This window comes from Zonotrichia leucophrys, chromosome 1 (genome assembly GCF_028769735.1).
Source record: "Zonotrichia leucophrys gambelii isolate GWCS_2022_RI chromosome 1, RI_Zleu_2.0, whole genome shotgun sequence".
NCBI classification, from domain to species: Eukaryota; Metazoa; Chordata; class Aves; order Passeriformes; family Passerellidae; genus Zonotrichia; species Zonotrichia leucophrys.
The window spans coordinates 9,442,642-9,468,812 of NC_088169.1; the positions used below are offsets into that span (position 1 = coordinate 9,442,642).

General features: G+C 40.0%; 1 protein-coding gene across 5 annotated transcripts in view; it reads right to left on the minus strand.

The window, feature by feature from the left end:
- The window catches only part of SYTL5 (synaptotagmin like 5), an 82,007-nt gene that overhangs the window by 44,392 nt on the left and 11,444 nt on the right, over positions 1-26,171 (minus strand). For 4 of the 5 annotated variants that reach the window (XM_064706771.1, XM_064706765.1, XM_064706754.1 and 1 more), the window contains exons 2-3: positions 11,106-11,604; positions 1,339-1,554 (exon numbers count right to left, since the gene is read on the minus strand). In XM_064706771.1, the coding sequence (XP_064562841.1) occupies positions 1,339-1,554; positions 11,106-11,224 (335 nt within the window). In that variant the 5' untranslated portion in view covers positions 11,225-11,604. The remainder of the gene's footprint in view (positions 1-1,338; positions 1,555-11,105; positions 11,605-26,171) is intronic. The other variant, XM_064706746.1, reaches the window with a different exon arrangement.

Sequence of the window (26,171 nt, forward strand, 5' to 3'; positions counted from 1 at the left end):
TAAGGCATCTACTTAAAAATGGAAGCAACCTTCTAAAGCTCAAGTTTGAAGACACAAACCCTAAACTCCATGCTCTGCTAAAATTAATATCAATTTTTCACTGTCTATGTAACCAAAGTCTTGACAGAATTGGCGATTTGGGTTCATTACCTGAAACAGTTTACCCTTTCTGATCCAGTTACTTTGAAGGTCTGTTAAAAAAATTCCATCCCTTTCTTTTTTTATTCCATCTCTTTCTTACATCATCCAGTCCTTACACCAGGATATTTAACTGAGTTTTGTTGTCCAACACATTTCTTCTTTTCTTCATGGTTATCTTACCAAACCAAGCAAAAAAATCCCATATTACCAAACTAATGTTTCCTTCATGGTTATCTTACCTAAAAAATCCCATATTACCAAACTAATCTTTTCTTCATGGTTATCTTATCAAATCAAGATAAAAAATCCCATATTACCAAACTAATCAGGTGAATTATTTTTCCAAGTCTTTGGAAGACAAAGCCCATTGAAACTGACTTGGAATTGGGAAAAGAGAGAATGTAGCAAATAAAAGCCCCAGCTGAGCCTCTCCCCTTGTGTATTCTCTGTAAGGGGATGTACAATGGTAGCACAAAATCACTGCCAGGGCTGTAAGCTCCACACGTGGTGGTTTAGGGAAAATTTGGGAGAAAACCTCCAAAGAGGCCCCTCCAGAAAGCAAACTCACATGGCCCCTACCCCCAGCTGGTTTGGGAGGGATTTCTTAGAGAGAAGTGGAAAGAACCTGTTTATTTAACAGGCACAGCAACCCCCAGCACACAAAATGAACAGTACAGGATGACACCACTCTTTCACCACTCTGGAAAAAGATGACAAATTCAGAAAGTCTCTCTTGGGGGTGGTCGCTCTGTTCTCAGTCCCTCCGGCACTGGGGCAGCTGCTGCCCAGAGTAGGCCCCGCTAGGCCACAGTGTGCAAACTCTCGGTGTTCCCAGGGCCCAGCCCGGAGCAGGTTTGAGTTGGTCCAAAAAAAGGAAAGGAGAAACAGTCGAGGGAAAAATTTGGACTGTTTAGCTAAACTAGCTAATGAGCAGAAGCAAGAGCAAGAGCAAAGCAAAAAGCAAAAGTAAAAAACAAAAGCACCACCATGTACCGCCCCGTCTGTGTGTCCCGCCAACCATGGGGGAGCAGCTGATAACAAAACCAAAAGAAAACCTTCAATCTTCAGAGCCAGTCTTGAAGGCACAGAACAAAATATCCAGCATAAACAGAACACACCAATGGGGATACAAGCATCATAATATCACCCTGGGATGCTTAGGTTAAAACACTCTGGTTATAGAAGTGCCCAACTTACGCAATCTTGGCACACACCGAGCACTTCCAGTGCCCCTCAGTCCCCAGCACACGGCAGGAGCTGCAGACCCTCAGCTGGCAGGTCTGGCACAGCTCTCCCCTGTCAAAAATGAAGCCCAGGCTCTTCTGGCAGCGAACACAGACCCTGCTGCTGTCCTGCTGAGAGTGGCGGTTCCCACCTTTCCTTCTCACCTCCAGAAGCTCATTTTTCAGTTTCCTAGAAGCAAAAAAATAAAATGCTTTAATTTGGAGATTCAACTCAATGATCTATAAGAACTTATTACCAGATTAAGATTTTATGCTAAAAATAAAAGACATGAGTTAGTCCAATTGTTTCTTTTTGTATTTCTTGACACACACATGACACAGAATAAATCTATTCCCCAGCTGTCAGACATGCAGTCAAGAGGAAAATCTGGTAGATCACTATGAGTAAATGCTGATAGCTGAGCAGTTCTGGACAACTGATAAACCAACTTTGCTTGTCCTTCATCAATAATTCAAGTCATGCTGAGTGCAGGTTGACAGCAGCTCAGAACTGACACTAACCAGTGCATGCCCAGAAGGAAAGAAGGAAACATTTTTTGCAATTAGTGTGCATTTAATAATATGCCAGTGCAGAGTTAGGTAGGAGTATATATGCAATTCTGTACCAGGTATTTAAGGCCTTGGAAGAGCCCAAATCAAAGACCTAAATATGTAGTGGTTTTATGCTGTGATGCCACAATCAAAGTACAAAAGGAGAATGCCACTTTAAATAGTGTGACTTGCAGATCTTACCAGTTCTACCACTGACTCTACAGAATAAATATACTTGTGTTTAAGACTAAATTTTGAAGTCTATAGTTTCAATGGCCAATGAGTTGGGCCTTAACAAGAAAATAACAAGCCACTGTAACTAAGCTCAGTGGCTGCTAAATTGTTTCAGTTTTACATGCCTGGGTATTGCTGTGTCCTCATTACCCCACTCTTTCCTATGCTGTCTTTCATGCCCATCAGCAGCCAGGAGCCCCCAGTGTTATCCCTCAGTCATGAAGCACTCTAGCTCACTGAAATCACTGTGTCTGTACACACACAGATGCTTAAGGGGGATTTAAAAACCTGCTGCCAACTTCACCTAAAGATAAGAAAAAATGTCAGAAAACCACATGGAAGATAAAACCAATGAAAGATTACAGGCTGGAGCCCAGTAAAGGAGGCCAGGAGCATTCCTTGGGCCACTAGGGAGTCAGTTCTGACAGAATTAGGTTATTTGTGGATACACTGCCTTGCTAAAAGATTGGCCAGCATTTTGCTTCCCACTGGGACCCCAAGAGCAGCAGCTGCTCTGCAGCCCCCTGACCTGCAGATGCTCAGCCTCTGACAGCTCTAGAAAAGGGCATGTCCAATTCCTCCAGGCAGCAACTGCAAATCCCAGTCAAGGATTTTCCTGTGCTGGCCTCTATCCAGAAGTGAGTGCTTCACCCAGCTTCAGACCCTTCTCCCACATCCAATCCAAACAGCCTTCCTCTCATGCCTGTCCTTCAATACTCTGTCCAGGCTTTATGTGCTTTCTTGGTACTTTGGTAACTGTTCTTGCAGTTTATTGATTGCATCTTACATCTCCCCACTTCCTGCAGCGATGCATTTGGTGCCAGGCAAGTGTCCATTTCCTTCTGTGAGTCAGCTTCAAATGCAGAGAGTGTTGTGCTGTGCTGTGAAAACTGCCAGTGGTGCTTGGTGCTGCCACTGTGCTCAGAGAAGGGAGATGATCCCTATTTTTGCCACCCCATCCTTGGATCTACCTTCCAAACATCAAAAGAGAACTCATCTACTTCTTCTGGACTGAGAATTAAAGGCAACGTGTGATGGTGCTCACAGGGGTCTTAGGAAGAGGGAAGAGACAAGGATCTGACTTTATGCTTCAGAAGGCCTAATTTATTATTTTATAATAAACTATAAACTATAATAAACTTTAAACTATACTAAAAGAATAGAAGAAAGGATTTCATCAGAAGGCTAGCTAAGAATAGAAAAAGAAGGAAATTATAACAAAAACTTGTGTCTCAGACAGAGAGTCCGAGCCAGCTGACTGTGATTGGCCATTAATTGGAAATATCTACATGAGACCAATCAGAGATCTACCTGTTGCATTCCACAGCAGCAGATAACCATTGTTTACATTTTGTTCTTAAAGCTTCTCAGCTTCTTAAGAGAAAAAGTCTTAAAGAAAAGATTTTTCATAAAATGTGTCTGTGACAGCAACACACCCCCAGAATACTCTTGACAACACCACATCTATCTGCTTGAATAACAAATACACCTTTAGGTACTTTGGAAGACCTCTAATTACCCCTGAGTTTGTGGTCACTCACATCTTACTAATCATCAAACAGCATTCACAAATGTTTAATGATTTTCTGTCACCCTCCACCAAGGTGGAGTTGTTAGAGATAAAGTGCTGTGGCCACTCCAAGTACCAGCTGAGCTTAGGGAAATTTGTTAAGACTGATTGTGCTTTCACACAGTCAGAGGTATTGCAGCACTCACCAGGTTTAAATTCACATTGCCCTGGACTTTTGCAATGACCTCAGGAGCTGGAAATCCGGAGGATCTGTCTGACCTGTAAGGACTGAGGCCAAGAAGACGTTGTGCACATTGGCCTTTTCCACATGCTTTGTCGCTGGGTCCTCTATTGCACCCAGCAGCAGGTCCACACCTTTCCTTGCTTTCCTTTAGCCTCCATTGTCACAATTACAATGTTCTCCTGTTTATCTCCTGTTTATCTCACCTAATTTGATTGTCAAACTGGACAAACCACTTCTTTACCTGATCATTTATCATTCTCTTTCTATCTCATTATTTCCGTGGTCTCCTGTCAAAACAGTGACTTTTTAAACAGCAGACCCACCAAGAAATGTTCAACAGACAGCCTTTGAGAGACAACTGCATTTTTACTTTTTATTCACGTTTGCAATGATTTGGTCAATCACATACCAAAGAAATAAAGAGGAACAAATAATTCAGTTCCAGTTTCTTTAAGCACTTCAGTACCTGGATGCAAACCAAGCACCTGATCCTTACCCAAGTGTCAGAGTAACTCAGAAGGTGAAAAATTGTTAATCCTCAAATCTCAAAAGGGTTAGAATACTGTGCACAAGGAAAGGGCTATTTTTTTCATAACAGGTTTATTTCCAGTGGCTTATTTTTACTGAAAAAAATTTAAATTAATCATGACCCATTGCAGTTCAGGAACTTGACCCACAGTTAGTAGCAGCTGCCATCTTTTTGGCAATAATCCCTGTGTCCTGTACACTGCATGCAGGTGTCTAATGATGAAACAGAGCCTCCACTGAACTCCTTCCACTCCAGACTTCTCCCTCCCCACTGCAACTTTCAGGCCCTTCTGTGCTTAGTTACAAGTATTATTAGGCACAAAATCTGTTTTAAGTAGTTCCAATTTAAAATTGGGAAGTGTCTATAGGCCCAAAACAATAAACAGCATTTTTTTTAATAGTTTGCTTAGAGACCAACATCTTGGAAAACATATCAGTGTTCTTGTGACATTACAAAGACATTATTCCTACTATTCAGTAGGTGTGATTGCAACAGTATTTCCCAGTGCTTATGTGAAACACAATCTAAAATTCTTATCAGGTGATAGCTGATCTGCTAACAGTGGAAATCATGAGAAGAGTTTGCTTTCTTATTTTTGAATATAAATTGCCTTTGATGACTTCCAGGGAACTGAGACAAAATAAATGAATCCACAGTTACTCCATTCAATTAAAAAATAAGAAAGAAAAATTTAAAACAGAAGCAAAGAGTGCATGGGCAGATACACTGGATGTGAACTTTCATTTGAGATTCCCTGTTTTATTTGTTGAGCTGAACTTCTGATTGACTGCAATACATTCATATCTTAAGAAAATAAAAAATGAACTGTCTCAAGGGCCAGGAAGAGCAGGAGGAAGTGGGTGAGTAATTTGGCAAAATCCATCATCATAACAGTCCCTAAACAAGCCCAGCTGAGCTGCACTGATTCAGTGTACTGAAAAGGGATAAAAAATACAGCCTGTAGCTTCACTGACTTACCACTACATTTATTTCCCAGGGCAGGAAGCAGCTGGATTATAAACACCCAATTTCCTTGTGCCAGTCTAACATTTTCACCCTCCATAATTTTAAAGGAATACATTTAAAGACGGAGTTAGATATTTTTAATCACAAATATTAAACAAGAATTAATCTTTATCCATCTTCTCCTAGTAATATGAAAGGGAAAATAAAACTCAGTAGAAGCCAATTTAACAAGAATCCTATCATTCATTGAGGTTTCTAAACCTTTCATTGCAATGGCTGTTTGATGAAAGATAGCTATTAAAAATAAATTTGATTCTGCCAAGTTAACAGAATATATAGCCATTTTTCTAAACTATGAATTTATATTAAGATCCCTCTACTGTCTGAGAAAATACGTTAAGCACATTGGAGAAGAGCTCTCTTGTAATCAGATTCCAGGTAACACTCAATGTCTCAACCTGAGCCTTTCCAAAGGTGGTCTAAAAGGCCAATGTGAAATACAGCATGAAACAAAAAAAAAAACCCCAAAAAACTAACCAACCAACCAACCAAAAAGCAACAACAACAAACGAACACAACAACCACAAAAAAAAACAAAAACCTGACTCCAGAATTCACAGCTCTTGGCCCAGTTGCCAGAGGCACAGGAATCCCTGAAGAAGTTGGGTCCTTCCCTATGGATGCTGAAAGCAATGAGGCAAAGGTTCTTGTTCCTACACAAATGCAGCCTCAAGGGATGAAATATTCTCAAACCCCTATAACACTGCAAAGAGGAAGCAATGAGGAAGCCTTAGCAGATCCATTTCATATTAAATTAAACTTTACCCTAGAGAGTATTTATCCCTCAAAAGTAAAATCACTATACTGCTGCAAGAGGCAAGGCATTCTTTACCCAAGCCATTCACTTAAATGAGCACCATAATTTCCTTTTAACTTTGTAAGCATTATCCACTTGCTTATGTTAGGTAACTTTTCCTTTAATACCAAATTGACTGGTCAGGATGGTTTTTTTCTATTTCAGTTGGATTTTAGAAAACTTTATTTTGAAATTTTTTCTAATTTATCTCTTCTCCATTAAAAAACCCAAAACCAAACAAACTGTTAAATGTAATAGCATACATGATTCCTGAGTTTGCTTTTCAAATTTCTCCTAGATCTTCTTTCTCCCCATTTCAAACCCCTTTTTCGTCTGAAGATGTAGATCAGCATAATCCAATCTACCTAATCTACATAATCTACCTGATTTTATTTTGCCATACTAAATTTCCAGAGTTTAATGGGTCACAAAAAATTGAATTAAAATTTAAAAAAGGGCAACCCTTTCCCTCCCTCAGTCAATTATTATTAAAGAGTTTGGCAGGAAAAAAAATTGAATTACTTTTGTACAGACAAATAGAAACATCCCTGTTCTGAACCTGTGCAGCTGCTAACTTAGATATTGAAGAACTTTTTCTGTGCAGGAACTGGCATCAACGTACTTGAGTATGAGGAAGAAAGGCAATTTTCTTTCCAGTCTGATTCTCAGTACTTTCTTCAAATTCAGCCAGATTCCCTTCACTGTCTGGCACAGCATGCAGGAAATAACAGTAAATATTGTTGGGAATTCACAAAAAGAACTGGGCTATTACCAACTTCCATTGAGGTCTCCTTGAATTATAAAATATGAGTACTTGAAGTATTTTTATACTTAATAAGCACAGGTTTTCACATTTTATTTATGTAGCAGCTCAACATGATAAAAATTGTGCTAAGAAAACCTAAGTATGGAGGCACATTGATGACAACACAGGGAAATAAACAAAGAATGAATTTGCAAAGAAAAAGAGATCTGGCATAAGAAATGGCAGAACAGAGCCCAGCGAAAAGAAGAAGAGGAGGCACTGGAACTGAAATTATACTGGCTATCATAATGATGGCAAATTTCCATAGATGAAACTTTTTCTGGGTAACTCACTCATCCTCTCAAATAAAAATGGCTACTAAGATTGGAAAAAAAAAAAAAAAAAAAAACCAAAAGACAAAACAGATCCCCTGTTGGTTTCTTGCTAGTCCTTAATAAAACAGATTCTCCCAAGACATGAAAATTAATCACCATGAGAAATTCTTTCACCACTGCAGGATTGTGGTTCTCCAAGAACACAGGACAGCAAAACAGGCGCCTCCATCCTTAGATGCAATAGTAACAAGTAATAGTAACATCCTTCCTTGCAATAGTAACTGTCATTGATGGAAAAGCCGCTGATTCAAAAAATAACAAAGTGTTAAACTGTGTTAAATACACCTCACAAACGACTGGGATGCCAGACAGGAACTTTGCAGCTTCCAGGTACAGATGGCCAATGAGCTTTAACACAAGGACTCTCTCCTTCAAATATTTATAAGCAGTTTTTTCAGAAACACAGACCATGCACCATATTACACACGTTATCCTGCAACCTTTTGTGCTTATAAACAAATCCAAATGTATACTCAGCAGATCAATCACTTCCCATTCCAGTCCTCCAACTTCTGCTTTTCTGAAGTACTGCCTGGAGTTACCACATGGTGGTGTCCATGCTAACAATTTCTCCTATATTATAATGAACTTAATACCATAAATTGTTTCCATGGATCTCTTTGGACTGATAAGAGGATGTCATTTTAGCCAGATGAAAAGACAGGAATGCTAAATTTCCTTGTCAGTATAGGTTTGGGGCTGATGCAATTCTTACACAACTTCTGGTAACCTAAATGCTGACAGAGAGGTTCAAGCAACAACCCATTAAGGCTTTTTTTCTCAGCACAGCATTATTACTTTATCTCCTCTAAAAGCATGGCATTCATAGCTGTGCTCCACAAAGAATGGAAAGGAACTTTGTATTTTAAACTCTAGGTAAGAATTAATGGTAAGAATTAATGATTTTACTCAAATAATCTTAGCAATTGAAAAAAACCATGATGGTAATTCAACTGACATCAAAAAGCATAATGAAGCAATGTTCAGAACACTGCAGGCTATTTGTGCAAGTAGTCTGTTAACAGCTTCAAATCAATATTCAAAGAAAACCTCCAGTCACACAAGATGCAACTTAGAGTAAGAACATAAATCATTATCTTTATTAAGGAGGCTGATTATTTGTACTACCAAAATTAGACCTCAGAAAAAGAACTTGATGACTTCTGTGTTTCTCTCTCATGTGGGTGAAATAATTGTGCATCAAACAAAAATACAAGAAGAGCCACCTGCCCTCCAGAAAATTAATATGAGCACCCATAGTAAAAACAGCCCTCAACCACTTCATTATAAGGCCATCCTCTTGCATTTATCATTGCTTTCACAATGAATAGAAAGGTATTTTTAAGCTACAAGGGCTTTTGAAAACTAATAGGAAGAGAAAAAAACAAAAATTATTGAGATAGATTCAGAAAGGGTGGAACAGGATAATAAGAATTCCTCAGTACCATGTACAAGTAAGCTTCTTCCCAGAGTGGAAAATGCCTTGAAAATAAATAAAAAGGGACTTGCTCTTCTGCAAAGTACTTCAATAAAGTGTATAACAGATTGTACCAAATGGAATTTTAAAGACAACAAATGTTCCCCTGAAGTATGCTTATAAGCTGTGATTATAGATCCTTGCCAAGTTGTACTGAGAAAGAAAAATTAAAAAGCCTCATAGGAAGCAGTTAGCTATCAAATTCTTTATAGTTTGTACTCTGGAAATCTTTTATAGACCACATTCCACTGTTTTCAGACAGAGTATGGTCTAGTGACAATAGAAGCCCATTGTTTCACACACAGGTGCTAGAAGTGTGCATAAGCACCACATTGCATCATTAGTTATTGTAATTAGCATTTTATTTCAGATTAGCTTGAGTTTGAGTGTTTTCTTAGGGTACTTTTTACCAAAATGCTGATAGGCCAATACCACCTGTGACTTCACTGAACTGTGCTGAGCTGTCCCCTCCAGGGGTGCTGCAAGTTCAGCAGATTTGGCAGAGTAAATTCCAGCAATGCCATAAAAAGCAGAAATCTGGGGGGTTAAGACATCATATTAAAAAAAAAAAAAAAAAAAAAAAAGAAAGCAACAATAAAAGAAACCCCAAACTAACCAAATGAAATAAAGCAAAAAAACCCACAAAACTACAAGAGTTTCAAATTTCTATTTGAGTTTGGAAATGACAATGTAGAAAAAAATCTTTCAGGGGCTTTATGAATCCAGTAATCTGATCCTCTCCATACTGATGCCTTTGACAGATGATTATTGGCACATCACACATTTCCAAGGCCACCACCTCAGGAAACCAAATTAATTTGTTTGAAATTTTTATTTTATTACTAAACAGAGCAGAATGCTCTGGAACAAACAGTGCTCCATCTGTTTTCTTTTTCGTCTCACAAACCATTAAGGAGACAAAATGATTAATTTTTCCTCACCACCTTAAAGAAACACCATTTCTCAGCTCCTCCTTTCAAATGAGCCCCTGTGCTCCCCCAGGTAAATGGGCTGCACACCAACAGGGGCATTGCACTCAGACTGGGTTCAGTTGAAGGAGAAAAGCTTTCAAAACCTGTGGCTAGCTCTGCACAGATTTCCAAATAATGGAAATTCATTAAATTTCTGTTAATTTCCAAATTATTAAATTTCTATTAATTTTCAAATAGTGATTTTAAACAGTAGAAGCTTCAGCAGGTGCTGACGATACACCCTTGTGATGTCTAAAATGTCTTTGCACAATACCTAAAATGTTTTTAGAAAATAAAAGGGAAGAACAATGAAGCCTGGCCTTGGGATTCATGGGCAGAAATCAGCAAAGGCTGGAAATTTTCCCTCTGTCACTTGTTATATCCAGCAGCCTCAGCAACACCAAGTGCTGCATCCATCCACAGCAAGCCTCTTTCTCAGAACCAACACTGAGAAACTCCAAAAGGGCAGGGGAAGGGAGTGAAATGAAGCATCCAAACCATCCTTGAAAAGCACAAGGACCTTTCCAGAACTGACAGCTGAATTAACTCAAACTGAGCTGTCTAAAACTGCTGACTCAGCCTGCCTCCTCACCTTGCTCTCTGAACTTTGCTTTTTACATTTCTGAATAGAAAAAGAACACAAGGACTCTACTAATACCTTGAGACTCTACTTCTCCCAACAGTGACTTTTGAGATAAATACCTGAGATTTTAAATTTTATTTATTAGTAAATCTAAGTAATTGGAAAAATGAAGCGTCCTCCTCCCTATTCTGTAATCACCACAACAGAAGAAGGACACCATCATGCATTTGTCCCGTGCTCTAGGAAGTCCTGAACAGAGGCAGATGCCAACTTTCTGTCCCTCTGACACCTTCCAAACTTCTGTTCCTCAGCCAGCTCTGAAGACAGGCTCTGTGTGCAGCTCCTCTCAGAGGGAGAGTTCCATAGCCTTACTAAAACTTCCCATTTACAGGGGGAAATTCAGCCAAACCAGACTAAATTTACACAATCTGAAATTTAAAAAACACTGCTGCGTATTTTTGCCCTTGTTATCTTTCTTATACTTTTGTCTTGAAGCAATGCACATGATTTTTGTTTACTGAGAACCATACTAGCAAGCAATTTTCTTTTTAACACACTTTAATTTACAATTACTTGTATCACCTTGCAGGACTCATCCTTGTATGAGGCACAGAAAACCTTCACTGGGTTGAAAACTATCTACCGACCATATATGCAAAAGCAACAATAAAATGGTTACCTGATTCTTTTATCTTCAACTTTTTTCAAGTACTCATCTCTCTTCAATACTCCCAAGATTGTTTCCCTTTCGTGTTCCAACAGAAATGACAAATTGATGATCTCTGAGTGCTTTGTCATGGTCCTTCCACAGCCACTCCAGCAATGACCACTTTTGCCAATCAATACTGCAAGGATTTATTTGCACAGGTCCAAAGGCACCTTTGTGGCAGAGTTACAGGATCCACACAATCAAGAGGTATTTTGGAAAATGCTTCTTTAAATTAACTGGGTGTCAAGATTGTAGTGCTTTTCCTTCCAGCTACACAAGAAATCAAGGTTTTTCCTTTGTTTCTTCCTTGGGAAAGGCAGTCATGTTCCTGGCTCCTGGCTGTCCCTTGGGTCCTGGCTGATGCTCACTCCAAGCCTTCAGATTTCATCCACTGCAGCTGCAGAATCAGCTTCCTGAAGAATTGTAATTTGGAGCCACAAAATCACTGGGTATATTTATATCAAACTACCTGAAAGTCAAAACAAATTGTGTGGGTGATTTTGAAATTACCATCAGAGTCTGATTTGACAAAAGCTAAATCTAGCAATGGTTTGGAAGCCACTGAAGAATGGCCTACAGATATGAGGTTGTTTCAAGGGCTACTTAAACACAACTGACATAAAAGTTTGGTATTTTTTCCTAAAAAAAGAGTAAAATATTCACTGTTTCTGCAATACAGATCCAACTATCAGGTCACTTTCATCAGTAAGAACACAGGACAGGAAGATGATGCACAAACTGAAGCACACAAGTTATTGCAAGGCAGAAATACAAGTGAGGAGTGCCAGTTTTGAGCTTCTCATCACTGCAAATTGGGAAACAAGCACACCAAAGACAAATACTTTTGGTTAGATTGCTGTCTTAGACATACAACAGCTAAGTAATAAAACCACACGTGGAAAAAATACTTTTATTCTCTGCATTTATTTTAATAGGAAAAAACAACACACACATTCCCCAAAAAAACCCAATGCTGGATCATTAAGTTTGTTCTTCAATTCTTGAAAAAGGTGTTTCTATTCATACCATAAGACCAAGTTACTAGCAAAGGAAGCAAAGCAAAAGGAAGAAATCCAACATGTGAACTCTTCTTTGTTATTATCAAGGTCAGGTTCTTCCTTGAACTGCTTAGAAAAATGCCTGGTGAAAGCACTTTTAACCCAAGCAGATCATAACATCAGCAGACTGGGGAGCATGGGGCATCAACACAAATCTCACAGAGTCATTGTTTGTCTTCTCAAGGAGCTCTGAAATTCTGTTTGCTGATTTTCCTTGCAGGGGCAGCATGGGTGACATTATTTTCACAGGCATTTCTTATTTTTGACTAGGGAAAAAAGGACCAGTTTTTATTGGAAATGGAAAGCCAAGAAGTAAAGGGGAAATTGTTGTCCCAAATAGAAATTTGGGACAACAAAAGTGTTAAAAATTATCTCTGACCCATTATTAACCCATTACTGGGTTGATGGCATGCTACAGGTGAGCAGTGCAGTGGGATGACAGGCAGGCTGCCAAGAACACTCTACCTTGTGAGATATTCTGGCACTGGGAATTAAGGGAAGATAAAAACTGCTTGATAAGGTTAACTTGACATCTAGTAATTTCTTATCAGCTTTTCTTTTAACTCTAAAGAGATTAGTACTCCTACCAGACCAGACAAAAGCCTCAAATGTTTCCTTTGACTAAGTGTGTTGCTGATCCTTGAATGTCCTGGGAGATTTTTCTCTCAGTGCAGGGAGGCACACATGGCATCCAAAATTTCTAAAGCCACAATTGGGAATCCTGTTATTTAATTCACCACTTGGAGGGTTAAATAAACAGAGCCCAGAGCAGAACTAAGCACTGGTAAGAGTGATGAGACCACAAACTGTCAGATAAGTCAGACAAAATTTCAAAGAGTGCTACACATTCCTGGCCAGATGTAAATCAGCTGAAAGATCATCCCATTTAGTTTCTTACAGAGAAGAAATTCTAAAACACAGTGGTCTATTCAACAAAATTCTGGTATCTCATGCTGACAACTGTATTATGGTGAACTCTGTGAATCTTGACTAGAAATCATTACAGTCTTGTTTGTAAAGACATCAGAAACTACATCAGAGTTTGCAATGTAGAGAATAATGCAGAGCAATATGAAATTTGTCAGATGGGCAGATAGACATAAATTACATTGATGTTACCCACATTAACAGAAATATGTTTGTAGTAGATTCTATTCTTATATAATGAGTATTATCAACTGCAGTTGAATTCTATTCACAATGGTTTGTATGGCTTTCTTTCTGTTTTTTACTGAACATTCCTTGCAGTTTATCCTTCGGTCACATCTGTGACAAAAATCTTGTGGATTTTAACTGTCCTTATCACCTAAGAGAGGGATTTGGCAGCTATCAGGAAATATAAGTTTACCTGCTTGTGTGTTCAACCAGTTTTATGTAGATTAAAATACATTGTCAATTAGCAACACAATCCTCCTACAGAACCAGGATGGCTGCCTGTTTAATGGTCTCAGTATTAGCGGGATATAAACCTCATCAATAAGAGTTTAAAAAAGCAGCATACTCCAATTATCTTATTGCTTTTGTGGACAGCCCACTGAGCACAGCAGCAATGCAGGTTTTGTGTTCAGGCTGCACTAACAGAGCTGATGCTGGAGCAGCCCAGTTTTTCTGTCTGCCACCTGTCCAACATATGTGCACCTACCAGATAACTGACAGAAAGATACAGACTCACCTCACCTTCCAGATTTTCTTCTGCACCATGAAATTGCCACTCAAAAATATGATTTCCTAACCAGATACTCCCTCCCTGATGAAACTTCAGCAAATACCTGAAGAGAAGCTCCTCTTTTCTCAGACAGGCTTCCTTCTAAACAAGTTACACTTATGATCTCTGCTACCCCAGGCTAGCTGAACTAGTGGCAGCAGTTAACTTTGCATAAAACAGGTTTTCCCAATTCTTTTATAATTCTTAGACAATATTACCCTTGCCAGGGTAACTTTTAGGACTGAAGATGCTGCAGATATCTTTACCCCTAAGGAAGCAGATCTAGTAAAAATCCTTGGTCCTGCATTCTCCATCACTCCTGCCTAATTAGACAGATTCTGTTTGAAGCCCTAAAGGCTGCTGTTTGTTCTGCCTTGTGCTGGTACAAGATATGCCCTAACCAACCCCACCTTAGGGATGAAGACCACCTGGTCTGGCCCCCTGCCCTCTGTGGCACATGTAGTTGTTAAACAGGAGAACAGTGACCTGTTCTCCTCTATTGGAAAACAAACTAAGGAGTAAAGAGACACTGTTTTCAATAATCTACCACTTAAGACTTCCCTGCTTTATACAACACATTATTAGAGATTGGGCCTGTATTTCAAATTAAGATTTAATAGGAAAATTTGCTCTTCTCCTTTCCTGTTGCTACTTTTGCTCTCTCTCTAAATGGCCCAGAATAAATTAGCTGACAAATGCTGAATCATGAATCAACCTAGGGCTCAAAAACCAAACCAGTCAGCCAGCCTTTAAAAGGTGACAATGCTCCTTTTAACTGACTTGTGATGTTTTATTAAGCAGCCCTGGGGCTGATTAGGAAATGTAGTTGTTTTCATCCTAAAGTGAGTGCAGATTTCACATAACAGAGCATTTGAGGAGCACTAAAATGTGAATTAGGACACTGGGAAGAATGCAAACCTCTTCTAAAAGGATAGGCTTTGCTCTAATCTCCATACAATATGTAAAGAGAACATTAATTCGTTAAATCAGAGTAAAGCAAAGATCTGATATCAGGTGTGCAGAGGAAGGAGGCACTTCTTTCATTCCTGCTCCACTGTGACATGATCCCAAGGCTGTGTGGAAGTGAGCTTCTCAAGCAGGTGGTTGTTGTCTCATGAGAAGGTAGAAAAGACTTTCCCCAAAGCTTTTGCCACTTCTCTTACCCCATAGAAATGTATCTCCAGAATGGAGTTTTACTCTTTGAAGCTATTTTGAGGGAAGATACATTAGAAATAACATGCACTTATTAGCATAAGGCAGCAAAATTAGACAAAAATTAATTAAAAGGTACAGTTTATCCTGCACATAACTGCATCCACTGCACACAGGAAGCATTTGCTCACCCTCCCAAGACAAAAGAACTAAGGATTGCCTAAAAAAAAGCAACAACACAAAAAAGTAGGAAAAAACAGCTTTACAGTGTGGAAAAACACACCACTTATTTTTGCTAACTCTAGTCACACAGTTGCTTGTAACAATTACAGCATCCCCAAAACTGAACCTCCCTGAGGGGGACCAGTTCAGAGGCACAGGAGTTATGGTGAATCCACTTCAATCAGTGAGCTTTGCAGTTACCACAGGCACAGTGACCATCAATGTTCCTGCTGGGCATCCTCCTGAGCCCAGCAAGACTCCAAAACACCTCTGCTCCATCTCTCCCCCATCTTCCTGGGAAGGAGGAGAAGCATCTTCCTCTCTAGAGACAGAGCTGAAAGGAAGGGAGAGGAATTATCCTCTTTTCTTCAATGGCTCTGTCATCAAATTGCCCTATGCAAGAAATTGCTCCCACTGCTGAACCATTATGTTTACTTAACTGGAAGCCAGGACCTGGAAAATTTAGTGACTCAGCAAGAGAGGAAACATTTTCCTCATGCACTGACTGCAGTGGCACAGGACCCACAGCATTGCCTCACCCTGAGTGACAGAGCCTACACCTCCTGCTGGCAGGAATTCTTTGCCAGCAGAGAAACATTGTTTGCACTACACATATTTACTAGCGTGGTGTATTTAGGATAGGCACAAACTGTATCTTCATACTGGTAAGGAAATTCCTACCAAAAGCAGCTGAATGCAGCATGGTGTGGTGGCTGTGATTGACTTTTGCCACTTTAGAAGCTGAGATGGATCATGTCCTGACAAGGCAGCAATCACTGCTGGAGCCAAAGCTGCATGAGGTACAACAGCCTAGCTGGAAACTCCATAGGAACAGGATTAGTGGCATTACTGACTCTTCCCTGTGCTTCAGGAAGCCACAGGTTCCACCTCCCAGCTCAGTGCTGGCACTGTGGATCACAGCATGGTGAATCTAAACCCAGCGCACACAGCTTCTACACTCAAATGAAAAGAGGCACATATCATACAGGTGCTGCTTAAAACACATAAATCCTCTGTAAACTGACTTCATTCACATGGGGGTCTGAAGTAAAACTCAAAACTAAGGTGGCATCAGTAGGTAGCTATCAAAGCATGGTCCACATCCACAGCTGTTTTTCTCCTTTCTGGGGCCCACAGCCATATGTAAGCCAATGATGGAGGAAGGAGGGGAAGGCTGCCCACATTAATTCTAATAAAATGGCAGGAAGACATAAAAAGGCACAAATGCAAAGCTTACCATGCTGAAACTGTAGTGTCCAGCTTGGTTTCTCCTGCTCTCACTTAGGCATGCTGCTTGCAGAATGCCATGAATAGGAGCAAGAAAAACCAGCTTCACTTCCCAGCAATGTGTTTGCAGAGGGCACACGCCCAGGTGAGCAAACCAAGTGTCAGCAGGTGTTGAAGGACCAGGAAATGCTTGCTGCACAAAATCTACCAATTTGTAAGGTGAGATAGAGCCAGTCAAGACACCAAAGTCAAGTGGCAGGAAAACCAAGCCACACTTGTTGAATGTGATCTTGGTTAATTGCACATGGATTGGACTGAGTGAGAGCTCTGGTCAGTATTACAATGTAAATAGTGAGCAGGTTCTTTGGCTAAGAGCAATCCTCAAAGACCTTTAGAGTAAGAGCTGGAAGTCATGTATTGCAATAAAGAAAGAATCATGTCCAAGTGACAGCAGCACTGTTTGAAGAGTCATTTAAAGCACAAATTGGTATCAAGTGCACTGGAAAGAACACAGGCTGAGAGAGAGGCTGAAAATATGATTCCTTATGTCTGCTGCTTTCTAACCAGAGCAGTATGAGAGTGTTTGACTTCAGAGTAATTAGAAAAACTCAGATTTGTTAATCAAACAAACCCAATGGATTCAGAAGCAGTTCATTTTTCAGGTTGGGCACAATTCCAGCTGTCTGGAAATGTCTTGGCAGAGCTGTTGTGTCCCTCCCTACAGGAGTGCAGATCTCTGCAACCACAGGCAATGCCTGCGAGCTATATCTAATTTCTACAATTACTGTAATAATATTTCCAAACCAAAATCATGAGTGTTTAAAGACTAAAGCAATAAAGTTAAAGCTCATTAAGTCTAGGGAGCAGACCTTGCTGTGTAAAAAAGCAGTAAATTAGCTTGCCTGACTGTGCAAATAAGAGAGCTAGGACTAAGCTAAGCACTGACAACCTGACCATTCATTAAACATTCTCCTTCTACATGTCTCACCCTGATTGTTTTTCAGCCTTGATAGAAAGCATTAAGTAGCACAAAAAAAAACCATTTTAAAAAAATTACATTTTCTGTTTCTCTGCTGTAGAAATTTAGGCTCATGTAACTGCACAGTCAGGCTACAACCCCCAGGAACAGAGAACAGCAGTGCCCAGAGAAAGCTCACTGGAGACACTGCTGGCTGCCACCCCACAAGTTTGGCTGATTTTTCAAACTGGGGAAAATGCAGCAGCCATTTAAGCAGGGGATCAAGTGCAGAACAAACCACAGATAGAGAGAACATCAGGCAGTTTGTTGGGGAACATAAGCTCATGCTCCCTAGAGATCTCACAAAGCAATGAAAGAATTTAACTCCTTCAGAAATGCTTTGGAATAAACAAATATCTAAGAATATTTTCTATATTAAGAGAAGATTCAGGGGGGTGACAGTGTTCACAGGGGTCTCAGGCTGAGGAAAGAGACAAGGATTTGACTCCATGTTTCAGGAGGCTTGATTTATTATTTAATGATATATATTATATTAAAACTATAATAAAAGAATAGAAGAAAGGATTTCATCAGAAGGCTAGCTAAGAACAGAAAAAGAAAGAATGATAACAAAAGCTTGTGGCCCGGACTCTCTGTCTGAGCCAGCTGACTGTGATTGGCAATTAATTAGAAACAACCAACATGGGCCAATCACAGATGCACCTTTTGCATTCCACAGCAGCAGATAATCAATGTTTACATTTTGTTCCTGAGGCCTCTCAGCTTCTTAGGAGGAAAAATCCTAAGGAAAGGATTTTTCATAAAAGATGTCTGCTACACAGGGGAATCCATCATGTTTAAAATAATTTATTTACAAACAGGAGGCAAGGAGTGGGAAGAATGACACAATAGGGTGGGAACCTTTTTCTTTTGTTTTGCTCATGATTGGGTAAATATGGTTTACCTTCCTGTCTGAGTATTCAGCCAGAAAAGAAGACACTTCCCAGGGCAAGAACGGAAAGAAAATTCAGTGCGTCAGTTTGCCAAATCAAAGAAACCAAACAGATCTGCATCAAAGAATGAATGAAGGGAAAATACTTCTGCTATTGTTAAGCAAATAGCATCTGTGCAATGTTAAATCAGCCATGAAAATATGAGTTAGGGCTTGAGTCATCTCAGTCTTATTACTTAGTCACAGTGTGTGAGGCAGCAATTCATTCAGTACTGAACTTTACCTTAATACGTGTAAGTTAATCCCTGCATCTTTGTAATTTCTGTGATGAAATGGAAAGAGAAGCAGTAAACTGAGGTCTAGAATAGAATGGATTTATACACAATTGTAAAAAAAGTTCTAATCTTCACTTTACACATTTTGCTTAATGCGTAAATTATGAATTTAACCAAGATTCATCATTATGAAATTTAACTAAGACAAGAAAATGTATCAGTTTTTTACTTCTAAAAATCTGTAGCACCCTTTCCCCACATTATAATACACATGGTGTTTTGGGAGCAGGAAAAAACTTGTTGGCGTTGAAGTCATGTAGAAAATGAAAGCAAGTACAATGCCAGCAAGGTTCCTAAATCTTCTTTCTGACTACCAGTGTTTCTTTACAACAGCAACACAGTTCAGGGGAAGTTAAATTGATACATATTGTGCTATGACATGACTGCATTTGACACCAGGATCACAGGAATGGAGCAGCTCACACAAGCCCCTCTCATGTCCATTACAGATCTGGTTACAAACTTTATTCACCATCCTTAAGTTCCCTGTCTCCTCTTCACTGGGATTTGAGGCTGCAGCCACCACCAGGTGCTGTGAGATCCCTGGGGCAGTGGTCTCTACTGCAGCACTGTTACAGGCAGCTTCATCTGACATGAAATAGAAAATGCATGGTAGAACAAGTGCACTATTTTCATTTCTTAACAAGACTCCCTCATAAAAGTATTTGTTTCTTTTAACTGCAGCAAGTGATTGACTGAAATATCAACAGGTTTACTTGATTTTTTTTCCCCCAGCAGAATTTGCTCACCAAAAACCAGCAGCAGATATGCTGCACAGAAATGGATGATGGTTCTTCAAACGCACAATAGAAATCTATTTGTATCTTCAAATTCAAATATTTTCATTAATTTGCTGAACTAAGAGTATTCCAAAGGAAGTGCCTTCACTTCAGTAAACATTTCATTTTGCAGAAAAACTCATGACTCATCTGAGCTTTAGTCCATTTGAAAGAAAAGAAATCTTTTATTGATTTTGCTTTTTTCGTGAACAAACCAAAATGAAATTCTCTCTGAGCTCTGCAAGAGAGCTGCAGGAAGATTGCTGAGGAACTGCTGCAGAGTCAGAGAGGAGAGAAGCAGAATCTACTAGAGGAGACATTTGGGAAAGCATCCACCAAACCAGTGAAACCCACACTGGGCTTGGGGAGAAGGTAACACAGAGCTGGTGTGTGAATGAGGAAAGGTGCATGTGGAATGTGTCTGTAGGAGGTGAAAAACTCTATTCTCCATTATTTCAGCCTGTTTGATGCCAAGTGCTCATTTGCCTTTCTGCCACAACAGGGTGGTGTAGTAACACTCATTTTACATTATACTTGACAGTGACTTTCTATTTGATTTAACAGGGATACTAGATTTGCATTTTAATGAAAATATCTGAGTTTGATCTCCACACATCCCAAAGGTATCCCATCATACAGTATATCAGTTCTCTCTGCAGAGGTGTGAAAAGTCCTTAGGAGATTCACCTGTGCAGGGTAGAGGTGGAGATCAGGATGGTTTGGGGATTTTGGACTAGGTAATTATTAAAGGTCCCTTCTAATTCAAACCATGACTCTATTCCATGATTTCTCCAATTTCTTCTGACCTAATCATTCCAGTCCCTCTCTATAAGCAGCAGAGAGAAGTGGGCATTTCCAGGGCATGACTCACCTCATCTTTCTTCATATAAACATTTCACAAAGGTCAGAGGAGCCCCTGTCTGGGAGCATCCATTTCCCTCCACTGACTGTGATGGGGTTGAAACACAACTGCCTCAAACACAGGCATGCAAAGCATGTGAGCAAACGTGTCCTACCTCTCATTTCCAGCATAAAATGGGCTGCTCACAAGGACACTTGTCCAGACACCCACCAGAGGATATAAACAGCCTAATCAGAGAATGGGATGAGCTTGGACTGTTGCCTTGATTTGTTTTACATTAAATACAATGCTACAATGTTTTTCTCCAAAAAGCACAAATAAAGGTAACAGGTCTGTTAAATCTTCCATGAAATGCATCAGTGTGTTCCTCCAGAGTATCTGCCTCAAAATGAACGTGGCCAGAAAGTCTGCATATATAAGAATAGAATTTTTTCCAAAATTCTTGCGGCAGGCAGGAAAAAGCCCCACAAAAACCTAGCTAGAAGATGTATTCTCACAGGTGACACTGCTGTCTGTCTGAAGTCTGGGTTGTGCATCAGCTGGCAGAGCCATGGGGATCCCTTCCAGCTGGGCACAGGAGGTAGTGGACAATATGGAGTTTCTTTCAGCTTCCCAAGGTGAGATTTGCAATAAAATGTCCATCCAGACCAGCCCAAAGTAGCAGGAGATGCTCTGTGGGGAGCAGCCATGTGTGGTTCATGGCTGAGGAGCAGAGTTGGATCAATGAGAGAGGAGCTGGGCTCTGCTGCTCGATCTCTTTAGGACCCAATGAACCCACAGAGCCCTTTCAGCAACAGCCTGCATGGACTGTCTGCCAGCAGCAGGCACAGCTCAGCATCCTTTTTCACTCACTGTATAACAAAGAGGCAGATTCCTCTGAGAACACTGTTATTCAAACCAGAGGAACATCTGGGATGGCTTTGATTGCCATTTTGAAGCTCTGCCCATGCAGTGCAGCCCATCCAGTGCCTCAGATGGGTGTCCCCTGAGGCAAAGCCATGCAGCTGAAGCTGCCAGTGCTGAACAGACTGTGTGGCTTCTGTCTACTTTGCACAAAAAGCAACCACAACTCTTTGGCAGCACGGTTTCCAAGGCTAGGGTAGGTAGAGCAGCAGCCAGGGTCAGGGCTGGAGGAGTGAAGGTCAGAGATGCACCAGGGATCACTGTGTGGGAAGTGCTCCAAGCCAGGAGGAACTGGGGGCAACTGCTAAAGATCACTTTAGAGAACATGACAGGAGAGGCCAGATGTCCATTGCAGAAATGCCTTATGAGACCTGAGGCCTTGACCAGTCTTTGCCAGCAATCTGAATTTTTCAAACAAATAATGTCTAATACACAATAACATGATTGGTTTTGATAACTCTAAGGAAAGGATCAGAAGCTTTCTCATTTACTCTTCTGGCTGATCTGCCAAGGCAATTCCATAATATAATAATAGTACTAGGTGCTGTGCAAACAGCAGGAAAATACAGAAGCTGTCAAGAAGCAGCTCCTACTCCAGCACAGACCTTTAATCATGTTTCTTTACTATACGTTCCCTTTGTTGCCATACCATACACACCATACACATCTTTCAGCTAGGTGTGAAATTCCAGTGGCACCAGAAGCAAAAGAGTTCAAGAACCTGGAACTGAACTTCCAGACTGTCTGTCCATCCTAGGGTTACTTGTCCAAATTTGCAGAACAGGTGTTGGGCACAGGCAACTACTACTGGGTCACCAGCTTTTAGGTGAAATGGGAAAACAGAAATTATTCAGGAGAAAGATTGCACAAAGCTGCATTCACAGGGTATTAATCACAACTTGACCTTTCTGCAGCATTTTTATACCTCCTTTTGGCCAAGATTTACTGCAGCCATCTGCATAATAATTGTTTCAGCCTTTTAATTGCATTTGCAATACTGACAGCTTGTGCCACTTGAAATTATATCAAAATTTGTCATTATGTGAGGGTCAAAGTGCTCAGTCATCAAGGTTTGAGACAGAAAGCACAGTGGATAGATGCTTACAGTAGAAAACCTATGAAAAATCTTGCAGAACAGAACAAGTTCTCTGAGATGGTCAGTGTGCACAGAGAAGGCAACCAAAGTCTGCCAGCCCAGAAGGGATGGTGGTCCCATGTCCTCACCTGGAAAGAACACCTCCAGGATGGCTGGGACACAGTCAGGAGCTGCTGATAGTGGTCTCTCTTGCCACTGGTGCTGCCTTTTGCTACCCCACAGCAGCCATCCCATCACAACTTGACTGTAAAACCGATTTCCTCATTTACCAGTACTGGTTTTAAGTGGTAAAGATATAATTATGGAAGCCTGGTTAATAATTTTCAGTGTGAATAGGGCTGCATTTTTTCCAGTGATCCAGTGCTAGATACCCATGTTCCACAGCTGAGCATTTCTCCTCACATATCATGCGCAGCAGCTATGGTTTAATAGTTGCCTTCAGGGAGTGCATAGGAGTGATAAGGACACAAATTTTAGCTTGGGACTATTGAAAGGTTAATAAGATTTATCTGTTCAATCACTGACTCACTCAGAGCAGAGATTTGGGGTAGGTTTTGTTATTTTCACAGTCAGTGTACCAGCTTTCTGCTGCACACAGCTCATGCTCTCAGCCTAGCAGGGATTCCTCTCAAAAAGATTCCTAAATGCACCTTCTCAGGGCCAGATTACCAAGATACTCTGGGAAAAAAAAGCCTCCTTACATGATAAATAGACATGACTATAAGAGAGAAAAAACCTGATTTTTTTGTGATTTATTCTGTAATAGATAAGTGATCTTTCCAGTCTGCTGCTTTTGGAACACCACTCCCCAGTGGATACTGCCCTGTGCTCCTACAAGAAGATTTTGGGGACAGACAAGCATGTGGGTCCCCTCGGAGACTGAAGGGGAAGAACCTGTCAGGATTAGAAATCTGTTATTTTATGACTGAAGAATAAGCCTCCCCAGTTTTAAAAGTCCATAGTTTTGACTCTATCTACTTCTTTAGTCTTTCCTCTATGATTGCTGCAAACCAGCAAGTCCAAAAACACTTTTCCTCTTTAACTTAAAGTCCCTAAAGGAATGTTTCCAGAAACCAGAGTAAATAACCACAAACAAAAAAGACATCTTAACAAAAACACTTTCTGACCATCCTAAGTGAATAGTCTATAGCAACTCTTACCTTTACCACTTGTGAAAATCAGTGATATTCCAACTCTCAGCGATTAAGCTTGTGTGTGTGTGTGTGCGCAATGCCCCTAAGCAATTGCTCCTTTCTTGTGAATGATATTCCTGGAATTCTTCAGGAAACAAAACCAAACCTGTAAGTTACAGCTTTTGCTGCTACCTCAGGCTTTCAGCTGTTCAACATCTTAAAAATATTTCAATTTTTACTCAGCTCACTTGGCAGTATGAAAAGATTTTTAAAATACAAAACCACAAATCTCATTTTCCACAGGATTTCTGTTCCATTCAACAATCAGGAAAGATAATGGCAAGGCAGCTGCCCAAAATTTCTTCGAAGTTCCACCATTCAGCACAAAGCCCATGTCTCATTATTGGAGGTTTTATATCTTACTTGTACACATGTATCCATGTGTATAAAACCGGATCTTTACATAACAATTTTGATATATTTATTTTTATTTAGAAAACTAAAATCCTGTAACTTAAAAGCAGGACAGGAAGGGAAACACTTTGGTAATCAAAATATCTTGATATCTGACGCTCCATTTACAAACAGCCTGATTTTTCAAGTATATGGAGTATCTATTATCCAATATTATTTTCAAGAAACTCATGGATACACAGCAGTTCGTGTGTCGTGTCCTGAAGTACAAAATTCTTCACCTGGTTATAGGGAACAGAAATCCTTCACTCATCCTCTTCCTCCCTTCCAAATATTTCTCCCTCCAAAAAGTCACAAAGCCTATTTTTTTAAGGGGGAACCCTCCATATTTATCTTTTACATATTTTTAATATATGCACACCAGTGCAGAACTGTAGAGCAATGACTGTGTTTAACAAAAAGTGATTGTGAACAGAAAAACTGATAAACTGGAAAACCAGTTACAAGTAATAAGATTATATTTCCATATTCCTATTGATCAGAGCATCTAAAATCAACTGGAAATCTGAAACTCTTGTCTACAACATTCATTTACAAGTATCAGCACTATTTTAAACATAATAATTCCCATACAGAAGATTAGTAAGGGACACTGAGGAAGTCTGTCATAGAAGCTAAATGTCCTTTCCAGCTGTGAGACAGCATCTTCTTAGAAGACACTACAAGATATATATTTCTATAAGCTTTTTCTTAGGTAGGATTTAAAAAAGACGCAAAAATGAAACAAACGTTGAAGTCAGAGAGAATGTTATTAGGGCTGTATAATGCACAAGGAGAAGCAGTAACATCCAGGAAAAGCCTACATTACAAACTGAAAATACAACAAGTTAAACACAACTAATGTAGCTTTGTCTTTGCCACACATTATTTACTGAATGAGAAGCACAGCCTTGTAAAGAACACACCTCAGGGTATTAAAAGCACATTAAAAGAATAAAATACCCTCCCCCAGTGTTAGGAGATTGCACTTGGAAAGAGATCATTGAAGTTTCTCAACTGCTTCAAATTTACCTCAAAACCTCAGACCAAACCCTAAACAAGAAAGGCCAACCTGATCCCTTCATCAACCTGTAATCTCTCTGTAGGGGTAGTTCAGTGTTAAATACTTGTTGAAAATAACATCTGAAGAAAAGATTAATCTGTAATATTTAATCTGTTACTGAGAAAACTGCAAGACATTTCTGAAATAATAGATCACCCTTAGAAAGGGCAGTTACTTCTCTTAAATAATGAGTCCTAGAAACTTCAAGCCATGTTTTAACAGACGTATTCAGATTCTCAGTCTCTCTCTCCACTCCTTCATCTCTTATATTTATAAATCACCTGCAGCATTACTGCACAGCCTCTTAAAAAGAGAAGTACTAAGAATTTTCTCTTAAAAAGAGAAAATCTTTTGAATTGTACATTACAAAACAATTCAGGATGGGAGATGGAAGAACCTTCTGGTTGAACACAGCACTGTTTAGCTGCCTTTTTGATGGCACAACTCTGCAGTGCCATAGGTCAAGCACAGCATGGACTGCAGCACTCACAGAGAGAGCACAGCATGCTGGACTGCTTGCACAGAGCATCCTCAGGAGGGTGTCCTGCCACAAGGAAATGCGTGGTGCTCAAGCAGGGAGCACCTCTCCATTAACAACAACAAAAAAATTTTAAGCTTTCCTTGAATCAAACTACAGCTTGAGCACTTTGTTTTGGTGCATAGGGAGGGAAAGGGGTTGTAGGTTGAACTGTGTTTTTCTACAGAAAGGATCAACCTTTAGATCATTAGATTTTCCAACCTAGACATTATCAACTTTGATATGTTCTGGTAATGTTAGTCAATAGACTCGGCAAACTGATAAACACACTATAAAAATGAACTCATTTCTCAATATTCCGTTCTTCCTTTCTCAAGAGGAATTTACCATCAGAGATGCAGAGCTGCCAAATCTCATCCATAAGATTCACCCCACCTTAAGCTCCTTTATTGTCCAGTTTCCCTCACAGCAGCCCAAGTGCTTTTCCCCATTTGTGAACAAACACATCTGGTCAGGTCACCACACATCTGCCAGATGAGGTAAGAGGAAGATAAAATCTGCTTTGCAGCACCACACTGAACACCTCTCCTGGTTTGTAGCCCACCAGGGAGCCCAATTCAGTCTCCCTGTGCAGATCCAACCCTTCCAAATAACCCCAAG